Below are 16,400 nucleotides of genomic sequence, written 5' to 3'. Positions count from 1 at the left end.
CCTAGGCTGCAAGTGACAGAACCCAAGTAAAAATCAATTAAGAAAAAAAAAAAAGTGGTGGTGGGGGGTGAGATTTATCTGTTCACATAATGCTGTCACAGGCAAGCAGATACGGAGTTGGCCTCAGGATCCCACTGGCTCAACTGATAGAAGAACATCTTTCCTACTGTCTTTGTCTTTCTCTCTCACTATCTCTCTCCCTCCCTTTCTGCCTCTGTCGCTCTCTAAATATATATATACACACTGAGGAAGATAAAACAGACATCCACTTAAAACTTCATATTTGTTCTCTAGGAACTAGTTCCAATTTCAGATAATTATAAAGGCTCAAGAAAAGCATATAGATTAGAAGGGACTTAGGAAATGCATCAATATGTAAACCTTGTTTGTATCATGATTTAACAAACTAACTGCAAAAAAAATGGAGACAGTTGGGGAAATTTGGAACTGATTAAATATTTAGTGACACTAAGAAGTTGTCTTATTGTCTTATTAAAAAGACTTATTAAAAAGTTTAATCATCATGATATTACAGCCGTGCACTTTTTTTTTTTTTTTAAAGATTTTTTATTTATGTTTTTGACAGAGAGAGACACAGCGAGAGGGGACACAAGCAGGGGGAGAGGGAGAGAGAGAAGCAGGCTTCCCACTGAGCAGGGAGCCCGATGCAGGGCTCGATCCCAGGACCCTGGGATCATGACCTGAGCCGAAGGCAGACGCTTAACGACTGAGCCACCCAGGCGCCCCACAGCTGTGCACTTTTAAAAGTCTGTCTTTTAGAGATTTACAGATGAGGTTATATGATGTCTGGGGCTTTGCTGTGCCAAGCAGTCCACTGTTGAGTGGGGAGAGGTAGTAAGTGGGAATATAGGTGAAACCAGGTTGCCCACGAGTTGAACGCGTTGAAACCTACATGATGGGTAAAGGTGGTTCATTACATTTTTCTCTCTACTTTTGCGTATGTTTACATTTTCCCAATGAAAAGCTTTTAACAAAGGATCCCCAAGGTTCGAATCCAGACCAGAGAGATAGTGTTAGAAACCCATGAATGTATGTTGACTTTCTTCTCCGATGGCGGGGGGGCTTCCGTTTTTGATGTGTCTACTCTGATCACCCTGCAAGTGATTTGAGCTTGCTCTGAGGGAGCTGAGTTCAGTGTGGGCATCAAGCAGTGCCTCCTCTGAAAAAAGCTCAGCCCTTCCACCGGACAGGATGGCCAGCTGACCAACACAGGATTGGGCCTTGGACAATAGAGGTTAGAGTAGAGGCGGGTTTACCACTTTGTTTCACCAGTCCAGGTGCAGAGTTACTGGGAAGGTGGATTCTACTGTTATTTCTAAAAATGTTACCGTTGCTGTGGGGTATTTGTGGGGGGGAAGCTCCCATCATTTACAGCCCAGGAAAATATAATTAGACCCGACTCTATTCTTTGGACCCTTGTGAGCTGCAGACCACCAGAGTTCAGATAGTCCACAAGAGCAGGAATTAAAGTTGTCAGGGCTTTGCACTGTTATTTTTGCATACATGAATATAATTAAGATCCTGTGATAGTTCAGATTTGATTGTTAAAAGTTACCTTAGGGACTTGATGTTTCTCTTTAAGTCTTGAGTCCCAGTGGGGTAAAATAGAGTCCCAGATGTGGTTAAAAAAAAAAAAAAGTTGTGTTTGTCATTACTAAGTCGTTACTAATGTGTCATTACTACGTTTCCTGTACTTAGAACTTCAGCAAGCTCTAGCTGGATATGTATGTATACATTCAACCTCAAACCTGTTTAAGAAAACGGTCAACTGAGAAAGACACTCTATTATAAGTATTGATGGTTTACACACAGCCTGCTGTGAGCTATTTTGACTCAGGCTTCAAGTCTGAAACTCACTATTTAATAGTAAAACCTTGGCAGGAGAAATATTCTGAATGTGTACTTGGAGCAGCCAAAAAAAAAAAAGAAAATGAAAAAAGAGAAGCCAACAATACCAACAATAGGTATAAAATTTTGCAATGCCATCTGGTGGATGTTACTCAGTCATATTCATGTTCCCATTTCCTTCCTTCCTCCCTCTGTCTCTTTGTCTTAAATGCCTCGCTTTCCGAAAGTAGAATTTGTTTGTGGTTAAGGTTGACTTTGAAGCTTGGGATTGAATAACAAACTCTCATAAAAGTCAAAGTGTTATCCCTCTATTAGAACTAAGGCAAATGCAGGTTGAGCTCTGGGTGGCAGCCCTCCCTTCCCTGGACTCATTCCAGCCAGAACCCCTCATGGAAATTCACTCATGATTTCTTTACCATGTGATTAATAATAGGAGGATGCCGTGGAAATACGTCCGGTACCAGAATGTCCTAAGGAACATCTGGGCAACAGAATACTGGTCAAGGTGCTGACCCTGAAGTAAGTCTCAGCAAACGTACTAACCACTGCACAGAGATTTATCTTGCCTTTTACATATAAACTGCGTCTCTATGGACAGAGCTTGAATGGGGAGGGTCTTCCAGCGCCGTTGTAACAGTGTGTGGTTGTGACGTGGCGGGAGGAGCAGAGTTTGGAGTCAGCTAGACCCAGATTCTATTTCTCCCAAGCCTTGGACAGTCCCTCCTCTGTCACAGGGAAGGCACACCGTGAAGTTAGTCACATAAGGTAACTGAGTGAAACAGCATAGTTACAAAAGGAACAGGGAAAGCTATGCAGGGAAAAAAACTGAAAAGCAGTGAATGGTGTACTTGAGTCCACGCTGACTAATTCATGAGAGCTGATGGTGCCTTTCTTTTCCCAGCTCTGTGTCCAGTGATGTCACGTCCGTCCATAGCTTGAAATTGGCCATGGTGGGATATTTACAACATAGAAATCAGAAAATGCTACATATTAGAGCTTTTGTGGGGTTTTTTTCCCCCCAGAAACTGTTAACTATTGAAACACAACCTTAAATATGACTAAAACCCAGTCTCAGTGCCAGGGGACCACAGAGGACCAGAGAGCAGTGTGACTTTAGCAAACTATTTTAAGGGGGTACCCACTGCTGGTGAGGGCCAGTTCTTGCCATCCAAGGACACAAGCCCATTTTGGCCAACTGTCTGTATTGTTTTTTTTTTGCTTTTTCAAGAGAAGCTGGAAATTCAGAGTTTTCTGCATGATTTCACTTCTTTTTTTTTTTTTTTTAAGATTTTATTCATTTCTTTGAGAGAGAGAGAGAGAGAGAGCACAAGAGGGGGGAGCGGGAGAGGGAGAAGCAGACTCTCTGCTGAGCAGGGAGCCCGATGTGGGACTTGATCCCGGGACTCCAGGATCATGACCTGAGCCGAAGGCAGTCGCTTAACCAACTGAGCCACCTAGGCGCCCCGATTTCCTGACTTCTTAAATACCTTCTCATTTCCTTTCCATTCTACAACTGAATGCCAGCTGGATTCATCTGGTGGGCCAGCTGTTTGCCACATCTACTTTACAGCAATTATTTCCAAATTTTTTTTTTTTTGACTGTTTACTTTTAGAGTAGGAAAAAGTCCTATGTCCTCTGTATACATGTATTAATTTTATACATGCAGATCAAAATATTATCTACATTATCAAATATACAGAAATGAGAAATTGAAACTTATGAACTAAATAAATCGGAATAAATTACCGTAGCTTCTTCCAGCACATGAACAGATTGTATTGCATATCCAGTCGGGAATGTTTGCATGCCTCTCTTGCAGACTGCTACTTTCGAGAATTCTTCCAACTTCAAATCACAGACTCTTGAAAATACTCAGTTGTAAATGCCCTGTCTAGGCAACAGTACATAAGCATAATATTTTTTCATACCCCCATTAGGAGGGTCATCCATCTCTTGAAGTCAATTCATGGACCCCTCAAGCAGCACCTAGTTTGCAATCAGAGTATCTGGACTCTGAATTCAAGGCTGTATTTCAACCCTGGGATCTTCTCTGGGAGTTTGAGTTCTTACCGATAAATGACTGACATTGTTACACCAGACGGTCTCAAAGTTCCTACTTGCCCTAAACTTCTGTGATTCTAATACATAGCTTCCCCAGACCTCTCCTGAGAACACAAGGAGGCAGAGCTGCTCACCCGGTTGTGGGGGCTCTCTTGATGTGGTAGCCCCTCCCCCTAGCCAGCTCTACCAACAGGGGGAGGGGAGTGAGGGCCTTTTGTGCAGGGAGATGAGCAGCTCATAAACCAGCTCTGTGTCAAGTTTGGGCTACAGAAGGCAGCCTCTAACCCTTGCAAACCAACCCGGAAGTGGGAGTCTGCTGGCCCTTGAGCAGGGGGACTGAGTGGAAGTGGCCACTAGTCTCCTCTGCGTTGCTCAGGAAATCACCCTATTGTCTGAGGCACTCAGTCACCCCCACAGGATGCACATCAGACCCCTCGTAGGTGCAATAACTATGCTATTTAGGATTGGAGGAATTCTCCCTTATGATGTCACTTTGCCACCAAGTCTTCTAGATCTTTCCAATAAATAAACAACAGCAGTTCTCACAGGTGGGAAAACATGGCCACTAAGAGAGACATGTATTATTTAAAAAAACAAGTAGAGCCATTTGGATTTCTCTTAATGAAAATTGTCAGTTTTCTGGCGATGTTTTTCCCCGTTGCCAAACAGGAATCAGGTAGAACTGAGGTGTTTGCCCAGTGCACTTGGCCCACTCAGGTGTCTTAAATAGTATCCATCTCAACATTCACCTGTAAGAGGAGCAATGGACCAAAGAGATTGTCCCAGCTATAACTCCTCTAAATAAACCAGATTTTTAAAAAAAGCAAGTTCTTGTAGGTAAACCTACAATGTCAAAAATATGAATAGTAAAAATGTAATGGTAATGTTAAAGACCCCATTTCCCCATTGACACGGACATGCAGAATTTTTATTTCTACCACTATCGAGTTTATCAGCTCGGGAATTTTTCAGAATCTTGTTGCGATCTCTAACTGTCACTGTTTTGCTTTTGAGAGACATGTAAAACCTCAAGCATGTAGAAAGAATCAGGCTGGTGTCGATTCTGCAAATGTTTGTAGCACCTAGGAAAAAGAGAGGATGGCAACAAAGTATTTTTCTCTTTTGCATTTAATGTGGGGAAATCTTTTAATGTAAGATTTAACCCTATCTTATGTAAAGTAACCTTAGCTCAGAGGAGTCTCCTTGCTGGTGAAACTGGTATGCATCATCACGTTTACTCAGAGAGATTGATTGATTGATTTAAAATTTATTTATTTGAGAGAGAGAAAACGAGCGGGGGGCGGGGCAGAGGGAGAGGGAGAGAGAGAGAGAGAGAAGCAGACTTCCCGCTGAACAGGAAGCCCGACTCAGGGCTCTATCCCAGGATCCGGAAATCATGACCTGAGCCAAAGGCAAAAGCTGCCCAGGTGCCCCCTCAGGGAGCTTGTTTTAAATGCAGATTTTGGGAGACCTTGCACCAAGGTCTCCAAGAGATTCTGGTTCACCAGATCTCGGGGGGGACAAAGAAACCTACATTTTGTTAAACTCCTCATTTGCCTCACAATGCTAGTTTCTGGGGTCTGCCCTTAGAGATAACACCTGTAGGAAAAAAACTTCAGGTTCTGTGATCAGAAAAGGCTGGACTCTTTTTAGGGCCCCCTGGGTGGTGCAGTTGACTGAGCATCGACTGTTGGTTTTGGCTCAGGTCATGATCTCAGAGTTGTGAGATCGAGCCCTGTATTGGGCTCTAGGCTCAGCGTGGAGTCTGCTTGAGTTTCTCTCTCCCTCTCCCTCTCTCACTCGTTTTCTCTCTCTCTCAAATAAATAAATCTTTACAAAAAAAGATCCTCTTTTTAGGCAAAGTTACCCAGCGATAAGGCCATTCTCTGACACATGGCTTGAAACAAAAATTGGCCTAATTTACGTGACTTCTGAGGTAATGGTGGTCCAGGGCCTGGTTACTGGTGCACTCAGCTAGCAGGATCCCAAATCATGGGTTGTTAGCCTGAGAAACTTGGAACGTGCACATCTGTGCTTCATGTGTATCCTATAACATGTGGAAGGAAGCCTTGGGTATGCAGTCTCATCAAAGCCACCATTTTAAGGGGAATGGGCAATTAGGGCTGATATGTTTCTAGTTCTCACTGGGTCCCCACAGCTCAGTGTTTATTGGCAGCGCTCCGCTCCTTCCCCAGCAACTCAGCAGCTCCCTTGGTAGTGGAATAGGAAAGGTCAGACATTCTCCCACATAAATGGCCCCACTGTAAATCTAAGCAAAAGCAACGGAACTTTTATTATTATTCTTTTTACTCTCTGAAATGCCTTGTCCCTTAGAATTGAATAATAGAGATTCCTACCCTAGTAGTAAAGGGTAAACTGTGAACAAAACCTTTACCTAAGACAGAGGCTTTACCATTAGAAAACACAGCATCTACAGTGATAAGGAGGGCCATGTTGGACCGCACCATGGGCACCGTTCTGCCGTCTCTCCCTTGAGTTGCCACCAACAAGTGCTTTTTAGGAGAATGTGCCATCCACCACGATCTCCATTGACTAGGAATTTTCCACGAACCTCCCATCTTTCTCCACTAATATCCCATTATGATTGTCATCTGTGTGGAGTTATCCAAATATTTTGGGGAACGATGTACATTTTTAACTGGTTTATAGAGCTCAGCGCTTTCAGGAAATTCAAAATTATCTAAGTTAAAACCCTATTTTTTCTTACTCTCTCTGAAAGGTTTGAGATTGAAGTTGAGCCTCTGTTTGCCAGCATTGCTCTCTACGATGTTAAAGAAAGGAAAAAGGTAAGGAGGCGAAGAACACCCCATCCATGGGGGCACACATTGCTCATGATTTTGGGGGTTCGTGGTTTTCAAATCCACTTCTCTGCAGCAAAAACACATCAGATTTGAAAGCAAATGACCTTTGACACAGCTGGTTCTATTGCCTTTGCAGTGTTTGCAGGAATGATCTGGCAATGTTAGTCATTTATGTTCTTTGAAGAATCTTAAAGGGAGAGCCTGTTTAGGATCGAGAGAGAAAAGAAATAGCAACATATGGGGTGACACGTCAAACAAGGCAATTTAAATACATTTTTAACAAGCTCGGATATATATGTAACGTTACCTCCGTTGGGGAGGTTTTGCAGTGTGAGAGAGTCTCATCGTGGTTGGAAGGCATCTTGTGCAGGAAAAGTATTAATTTGCCATCAGGCGAAGAGCTCACCAACTGTGATGCACTTTTAATGAAAAAGATTTTGAGTACCTAAGCCTCTTCTCCAGGAGTAAACAATGTTTTGTCACTTTGTGAACCCCAGAGGAGGACAAAAACAGCACAGCCACAAAGGATGCTGTTGCCCCTTTGACCCGTAATCACTCCATATTTAACGAAGTGTGTATCTCTTGGATAAATATTCACAACCCCTGAGATTTACGTCAGCTAGGGTAGGTTTACTGCTAAAACTGCTAACTCCTAAATTCCAAAGTGTAAGGCAGTAATTCAGGAAATACGGATGGGTTAATAAAAATGTAAATGTTTCGAGGAACATCTCTCAAACAGCTCCAAAATATCTAGAAATTGTGACAAAATGCATATCAGATTTTTCCACCACCACTAGTCATAAACCATGTCTATGATGACCCTTATTTCTTTGGCAACATTTTTTGTGGGTTTTTGACTCTTTAAACATGGGTAGACCAGGAGAACAGCAGGTGTGACTTCTTTTTTGCCTTGTTCCTTGTTTACAGATATCAGAAAATTTTCACTGTGACCTGAACTCTGACCAGTTCAAAGGCTTTCTGCGTGCTCACACGCCCTCCGTGGCTCCATCAAGTCAGGCAAGATCCGCAGTCTTCTCGGTCACCTACCCATCCTCGGACATCTACCTAGTAGTCAAGGTAATTAAACACAATTTGGTTTGCACATTCTGCATTCGGATGCGCTCCTTGTTGCATTATTCCCAGAGCATGTTTGGGGTGAAAGAGGGGTCAGAATGTATCCACATTTTCTCTCTGAGATTCGCTTTGTTTCCTTTTCAGCTGGCCCCTTTTCCTTTCCAAGCAAATCCTGTGTGGGACAGTAGCACAGCTCTGGGTTTGGGAGTCATACAGTCTTGGTTTTGAATCCTGGCTTTGAAACTTGGTAGCTATAGGACTTTGGGTGATTACCTAAACTTTTGGAGACTTAGTTTCCTTACATGTAAAGTGGGGATTATAATACTGCCCTCAGTGGGCAGTTGTGATTGCAGAAGAAAGCCTGGCCCATTACTTTATTCCTGACCAAGCTGTTCTTCCTACCCTTAGCTGTCCAGCTCTGAGAGCTGCTGTGGAGGAAATCTTGGCTAGAGTTCCCTAATACTGTTCGTGTTCTTCTAGACGCCTGTAGAGAAATGTTCCCAAGTCCAGGCTCTGACAGTTTAAGGTGTGGGCTGTGGTTTCCAAATTTCACTCTCCCTTTATATCACCATGTCACAGACTATGACTATGTGTGGTGCAACTCAAAATCTGTGGGACAGTTCCAAGGAGAAGGACTTTGCATTCTCAGCTATACTCTTTGCTGATAGAAGAAACCCAGAGGCTTTCTCTGCACACCAGAATGACTGGTTAGAGGTTAACAACAAACGTTGAGTATTTCACTTAACTTAAGCCAAATATTTAGTCTTATTGACTGTTTACCCCAAAATTGTAAAAAAAAAAAAAAATTCAGGTGTTTTGACTTCACGTCTACGCAGAGTTCCAGGTTTGGAACATTTTCTAGTGAGCGCAGTGTTTTACTTCCAGAATCCCATTGATTCCCCCATGATCCCGAGAGAGCAGCCTATAGATTCCCAAGAATTTAAATGACTTAGAGGTCAGTTGACAAGTGGCAGATGTCTTCGCCTTCTACCTGCCTTTCCACCATTTTACAAAGATTCTGAAAAGTTACTGTTACTCAAGGAGAATCTATGTAACGTTGTAGGAGGGATTAAAGTTAAAATTGTGTTGCTAAAAAGACACATCTGTTGTTGTCAAACTGAACATGTATCCTTTTCACTGCAGTATCCCTTAGACATATAGGAAGGTTAGAGTCAAGCCCACCCTACAGCTAGTGAGATTCAAAGTTCCCTCAGTCTGGGAACCCAAAGATGCCAACACTAGTCCCATCCAGCCAAGTTTTACTTAAGCTCTACTTCTTAGGGGATGACTTTGTTTTAGTTAATCCACCATACTCTGCTAAGTATCAGTGGTTACCTACAGGTTACTGTTACTTACTAAATATATTACAAAATTCTCAAATGTACAGATGCATTCATTTGGCAATAACAAGTCTTCTATCAGTTGTCTGTATAGAGTGAAGACATTTAAAGCTCAATAAGACAGTCCCTGCTTTGCTTCTGACTTCTTTTCCTTTACTGGAATGGTGTCATTGTTGCTTCTCTCTACAGGTATTGTAAATGGTGTGTCACATTTAGCACAGCCAGGCAGATGCCATTCAGTGAAGAGGAGTTCTTTCTTATTCTTCTTCCCAGGCTGAACACCGGGATCTTAACTGTATTTTGGGTAGAGTTTCCTAGTTTAGTATTGTATATACTATTGCTTTAAGGGATTATCCAGGCTTAAAGGTTTTGTTCCTCAGTTGAGGGATGGAGAATAAGGATGAAATTTAAAACTTCAAAAATAAACATGTGGAGGCACTGAACCAACCCCTCCTGAATAGGACAGAGGGCAGCCTTTTATCTGACAAAAATCCCCTGGTAATCCCCACACATCCCTTTCCTCTGCCCGCCACGCTTATGAGGACCCCTGGGTTTCTTTCACACCTAAACACGAGGGGACATACAGTGAGCCCTCACAGCAGCCTGCAGCCCTTCTCATGAAGTACCTGGAGTTACTCTTGCCCAACTGGGGAAGGGCGTAGTCTCTGCTGGTCTGGTCAGATCGGGAGTCTTCCACTTTCAGACTCTGGAGACCCCTGTCCTATGGGTTCCGTGCTGCACAGTACTTGTGCTTGAAGCCATGGCATGGTCATTGCTGCTTCAGGATCTCCATTAAAAGGTCCTTTATCTCTGCTCAAAGTTCATTTTAAAGACCATATCTTTATCTGTTGACTACATGGAAAAACTAGCTTCTTCCAATTTGCTCTACGAGCTCCTGACTATGAGCTTCACTAGAATAGGAGTCAGGTCTGTCTTGTTCACCCCCTTACCTGCCCAGCAGCTACCACCTAGAAAAAAAATAAAAATAAAAAACACTCTGTCCCTCTCTGGTAGTGCCTGTGGGCCATGTGCACCTAATGGAATATGTTAAACCCAGATTTCATGTTGCAGGAATGCCGCATCTAGTGTCTAATCTCAACAAAGGCTAATGGGACTACCTCCACTTGTTTTTCTCTTCAGCATTTTCTTGGAGCAGAGGGTTGGGGAATTTCAAATCTCTTATTTTTTTTCCCCCGTCAACAGGGTGACCACATTTCTGGCCAGCCAGATCCTTTACCTGAAGCAAACTGGAAGAAGATACTCGACAGGAGTAGCATTAAATCATATTTCCAGCCAGTTAGCCAAGTGAAAAGCTGCCCCATTCCACACCTTTCGGTTTCTCTCCATGTCTGTTAAATCCAGAGAAGCGGCCCTAATAGGAAATACAAGGGAGACAATTACAGATAATTTATTCTGTTCATTTATTCATTTTGTGGAAGGTTTTAGTCCCCAACCTGACTTTTACGGAGGCCATATTTCTTTTTTACATTGTAAGCAATAATAAAGAAAATGAGCTTTTCACTTCTTACATATGTCTCATGGGTTCTGTTTTATAAAATAACTTTTATTGCATTTTTTATTGTAGGCATAATACATGTTTATGGTTTAAAAATAGAAAATACACATAGCAATAGGAAGAAGATAAAAACAGCACATAATCTCACTATACAAAGATAACTACTATTAACAGTTTGTGTATCTACTATCATCCTTTGAATCTGCCTTTGTGACTTCTTTTTTACAAAACTGTGGTACTCTTCATGCTAATTTTTTTCACAGTGATTTTTTTAATCAGAAAATATACAGCATGAGCATCTTCCCTAGTCCTCAAATACTGTGACAAAACCTCATTTTGATGGTTGCATTGATGCCATTATGTGGATATAATTCATGAGTTTTGTTTTAATATTATTTTTGTTGGTAGATTGAAAAAGTCCTTCAGCAGGGGGAGATTGGAGACTGTGCAGAACCATACATGGTTATCAAAGAAGGTGATGGTGGAAAGGTATGATACTTTGGCTATTACTAAATGGTGACATCTTAGAATAAACAAAGTTTTCAGAAGTTCCACAAAGTAGTTAAGTAAATAATAGGTCCATAATATGTCCCCATATGAGACATTGATACATTGTGTCTTAAAAAAGAAGAAAGGAGAGCTGGTCATTGATGATAACTTTTTAAAGAAATAAATTCTTGAATTCAACAAATGACATATGCACCAGTGTCTAAAAAAACTTGGCTAGGACAAAAGCCACATCCTGTTGTCTTGGTTCCAAGGCCCTGACCCAGGTTGGGAAGGCCACAGAGACCTCACGAAACTCTGCTGGGCTTTCTCAACAGTACCAGCCAATTTCCAAATGTCTTTTCTGGTGTGGATATTTGGAAATAGGCTGAGACTTCTGTAGATCATAAATTCACTGGGACAGCATAGGTACTGAGCCTGTGAAAGGGACATCTTTTCTCAGCCCCCATTTGCAAAGGTTTCTAATGTGACTTTTAAAACATGGCCTTTCTGGGGCGCCTGGGTGGCTTAGTTGGTTAAGCGACTGCCTTCGGCTCAGGTCATGATCCTGGAGTCCCAGGATCGAGTCCCGCATCGGGCTTCCTGCTCAGCGGGGAGTCTGCTCCTCCCTCTGACCCTCCCCCCTCTCATATGCTCTCTCTCTCTCTCATTCTCGCTCTCTCAAATAAATAAATAAAATCTTTAAAAAATAAAAATAAAATAAAATAAAACATGGCCTTTCTGGATGAAGACTTGCCTAATCAGCATCCTCCCCCAGACTCATAAATCTCAAATAAGATTTCTTGAACTCAAGACACTTATTTTTTAAAAACCTACCTTCTCTTCTGAACTTAGAAAGAACACCCTGGAAGTGTTGTCAGCCTAATAAGAAGTGGTTAACAACCTTTATAGATTTTTCTAGAGTTTCCCAAGGCAACTTTTGAAAAATAGGCTCTCTTGAAAGCGCGATACATAATATATAAAATGTTTCATTCTAAAATTTTGTCATGCAAATCCAAGTCTTGTAGCTAGCCCCTAAAAGCACTTGTCGATTAATTGGTATAACAAGTCTTGGACTTTTTTTTTTTTTTAGCTGAAGGTATATTTAATAATTGAATGTTGACTTTCTTTAAACTCTTCCATTTCTGATCTGTATTCTCTTGTCAGCTAGCATTCTAGCCTGAGTTGTATCATTTTCCTGCCCATTCACTCTTTTTAATTAGTAGGGTGGGGATTTTGGAGATGGCTGTCATGTCCGTGGCAGAGACCGTTGACTTGGTGCTGGCACCGTATTGTTTCTGCTTGTGTCTTTCCACTTTCCTCTAGAGTAAAGAAAAGATTGAAAAACTAAAACTTCAAGCTGAATCCTTCTGCCAGCGTTTGGGAAAATACCGGATGCCTTTTGCCTGGGCCCCCATAAGCTTAACAAGTTTCTTCAATGTCTCCACCCTGGACAGGGAGGTAACCGATGTGGAGTCCATGGTTGGTAAGATTTTCAACTGCAGTGGGAAGGGGAGGGGTCCCCAGTGAACTAACTCTGAGGTCAGCTGCTTATTAATGGGGGCCCAGGGTGCAGTAATGAGTGGAGAGTGGGAACGAAGAAGATAAATAGGATGAAACACTATTATGACTGACTTACAAATGCTTGATTGGATGGTGATCCCCAAAACAATTATCATGAACATTTGTGGAACTTAAATATATTCTTACAGTAAGACTTTTGGTTGGAATTTTCTGGACACTTCAACACTTTAAAAAGTTAATTTTCAGTAGCTGCCTCCTTTTCAAAGTAAAAATTTTGAAATAACAAAGTACAATAACTATCTATAGTGGGTTAAAAAATGCCACCAGGATTGGCTCTTAAACATAAGAAAAGCTGCTCTCAGGAAGCCTTCAAAAAGCAGAACTCTGGCTTCTCAGCAAAATTTCCAGTCCCTTCAAAAAAAAATTTTTTTTTTTGCCAAGTGCAATGAAAAAGTAGATGCCAAAAGAGTATTTAGTTTCTGTTCCAATTTATTGAGCATATTTCTCCTTTTCATCACCTCACCCTGGGTCTGAGTCATTAATTTCCTGAACAGTGTGGGTATGGAAGTGTTCAGGAGGGTTCAGAGTTCTCGAGTCGACCCACCCCACCCGTGGTAGAATGTCTGTTGTCCTGAGTATCTTTGTATCCAGCAAATATGTGAGACTGTTCACGTTTCTCCGCATTCCCACGCCCTGCCTTTTCCCAAATGCCGCCTTTAACGGGGGGACTGGAGGGAGAGGTATTTTGTCATTGCTGTTTCTCTTCTGGAATTAGTGTTGTGTAATTACCAGTCAGAACTGCTGGGTTATTTCTGATTTACCAACAACAAACGTCACCTGAGTGCATCCTGACCTTCACACCACAATGGGTAGGGTTGTTTTTTTTTTTTTTCCATGCCAACTTCTATGTAGACCCAGGTAGCCTTATTTGAAAAGAATTATGCACAGATTTTAGAGGGCACCATAAACTAGGTAACTCAGCCATAAGGTAATCTCCAGGTCAAGGATAAATTAACCTGACTATAGAAGCTGCTTCTTAAGAAGCAACCAGAAAATGCAGTGTATAATACTGGGGCAGTATGATAAGTTTAGGCGGACAGTGGTAGCAAGAAATTCCCATTCAGGGGCACCTGGGTGGCTCAGTCAGTTAAGTGTCTGCCTTCGGCTCAGGTCATGTTCCCAGGGTCCTGGGATCGAGTCCCGCATTGGGCTCCTTGCTCGGCAATGAGTCTGTTTCTCCCTCTCCCTCTGCCCCTCCGCCTGCTCGCTTTCTCTCTCTCTCTCTCTTAAATAAATAAATAAAAATTTTTTTTTTAAAAAGTTCCCATTCGGCATCACAGCAAGAATTAAGGATAAGAGAATATTCAAAGAGTGGGCTTGGCAACATTAGAGTTCTAAGCAATTTGACCGTTCACAGTGGAACCCCTTAATTTTGCAGTATAAAAGCAACAAGGTCCCCACCTCAGTCCTAAAAGGGGATAACAAATAATTAAGCTGAGTATCGGGGTCCCAGCCCAGGTGTGGGTGTGACTCAGGGTTCTAATCCCTGTTGGACAGGTCAGCCGAAGAACCCCGATCTGCTGCCTGGTGCCCACAGGGAGAGCAGAAGAACGCTCAGATTCAGAACATACACAGGCTGACCCTGGCATGTTTGGGCCACAGTCCCAAATGCCTTCAGGGGCATTCGACTACATGCCTCTCCCAGTGGAGTGCAAATGTAAAAATAAAACAAAAGCAAACAGTGTTGGCTAAATAAAGCTTATGCAGACCCAGTTCTGGCTGCAGTCCTGGACCTTGCTGGGTGGCCATCCCTGATGTCCATGTGGGAGGGGACTGTGGCTGTTCATGGCTTCTCCACTCTGGTCATAGGAGGACTAGGGGCTCCAACAGGGGGACTGAGAAAGGTAAGGCCAGTGGAGGGAAATTTTCATCCAAAACAAGGCTGGCCACATTCAATGTTCTTGTTTCATGACTTTAAACTTCTTTTTTAAAGAAACGAAGATAACATTGTGTGTCAACTACGCTTCAATAATACATTTTTTAAAATCTGTCTTTTGGGGTGCCTGGGTGGCTCAGTTGTTAAGTGTCTGCCTTCAGCTCAGGTCGTGATCCCAGGGGTCCTGGGATCGAGCCCCGCGTTGGGCTCCCTGCTCAGCGGGGAGCCTGCTTCTCCCTCTCCCACTCTCTGTGCTTGTGTTCCTTCTCTCCCTTTGTCTCTCTCTGTCAAATAAATAAATAAAATCTTAAAAAAAAAATAAAACCTGTCTTTTATATGATAAAGTTCATGACTGCTGTGTATTCACACTTAGAAAGGCATGCTTTCGAATGACAACTGTTTTCCTTACAGGGAGAAGCTCTGTGGGTGAGCGGAGAACTCTGTCCCAATCTAGAAGGCTTTCTGAAAGAGCCCTCTCCTTGGAGGAAAATGGGGTCGGATCCAACTACAAGACCACCACCATGACTGTTAACAGCTTTTTCAAGCAGGTATCTCTTCCCATTCCAGTGTGTCTGAATTTCTTCCCTGAGTGGCATGGGTGTTGGAGCCCAAAGGGGAAGTACATGTCATGATTAAGGGAGCAAGTTAGTTAACCTCATCAATCCTCAATGTCATTATCTGCAAAACAGGAATGACGGTGCTTGCTTCATGGGGCAGTTGGGAGTGTTAGATGGCCTGAGGTGTGTAAAGCTCTTCTCACAGTCCCTGGGATATAGCAAGGGCTAAATGAGTGTTGGCTCATTTCATTGACAGAAGGATTTGTTCCCACTAATGCAAACTCTTCTCTTTGAACGATCATGGTCAGTTCATTTATTGGGCTATTAAAACCATCTGGCTGAAACATCCCTTTCCCCGTGGTCTTGGGGTTTCCCAGCCCAGCTGTTGTCCTTCTCACCCCTGTTCCATCTGTAGGCTTGCCACGTTTCTGCCATATTTACTTGCTCATAGAAGGTGACCATTGCAGATCGTTCTCTTTATTAGTTCAATAGACATCGAGGTTATTTAAAAATCAGAGAACTTCTCAGAGTAATCAACTTCACAGAGACAGAAAGTAGACTGACAGGTACCAGAGGCTGGAGGAAGATGGGAATGGGGAGTTGTTGTTTAAGGAGTTTCAGTTTCAGAAGATGAAAGAGTTCCGGAGATGGGTTGCACAACACTGTGAATGGGCTTAATCCTAATAACTGTACACTCAAAAATGGTTACGATGGTGCTGTTCATATCATGTATATTTTGCTACAAACAAACTAATTTGATATGACTTGGTTTGACTCTGCTTTGGAAGATTTTCCATAGCTCAAGCAGTCTTCATGAAGCATTTCAGGGGTATCTTAATGATCCCAAATGCGAAAGGGATGCTGGGAGTGGGAGGTGTGACATGCCACATAAGAGAAGTAGCATGGGACTAAAGAGTTTCTATTTGGGATATAGCCCTTTCTCTTGTATTACCTTGTTGGGGGGTGGGCAAAGTACTTAAATGACTTTTCTTATCTGTACTTGGGAAATAAGACATACCTACCTCCCTAGCTACCTAGCTACCTAGCTACTTACCTTCCTAACTTCCTGGGCTATTAGATTAGAGCTCTTGCCCTTGAATCCTTGGCAGAGTACCTCTCCCATGTAGGCACCTGGAGAGTATTATTTATGCTTAGTCTTCTGGATCAAGACAAATGTGAAGACAATGAGGATAGGAAAAAGACAGAAAGATGCT

At 42.5% G+C, this 16,400-nt stretch overlaps 1 protein-coding gene across 2 annotated transcripts in view; it reads left to right on the top strand.

The window, feature by feature from the left end:
• Positions 1-16,400, top strand: part of DOCK8 (dedicator of cytokinesis 8) — a 220,126-nt gene that overhangs the window by 86,549 nt on the left and 117,177 nt on the right. For both annotated transcript variants that reach the window (XM_032427435.1, XM_032427436.1), the window contains 6 exons: positions 2,303-2,388; positions 6,672-6,738; positions 7,681-7,830; positions 11,092-11,172; positions 12,496-12,655; positions 15,041-15,177. In XM_032427435.1, the coding sequence (XP_032283326.1) occupies positions 2,303-2,388; positions 6,672-6,738; positions 7,681-7,830; positions 11,092-11,172; positions 12,496-12,655; positions 15,041-15,177 (681 nt within the window). The remainder of the gene's footprint in view (positions 1-2,302; positions 2,389-6,671; positions 6,739-7,680; positions 7,831-11,091; positions 11,173-12,495; positions 12,656-15,040; positions 15,178-16,400) is intronic.

This window comes from Phoca vitulina, unplaced genomic scaffold (assembly GCF_004348235.1).
Source record: "Phoca vitulina isolate PV1807 unplaced genomic scaffold, GSC_HSeal_1.0 scaffold37, whole genome shotgun sequence".
Classification (NCBI taxonomy): Eukaryota; Metazoa; Chordata; class Mammalia; order Carnivora; family Phocidae; genus Phoca; species Phoca vitulina.
Note: the sequence above shows the minus strand (reverse complement) of the source record. Positions and strands in the feature narration are given on the sequence as shown.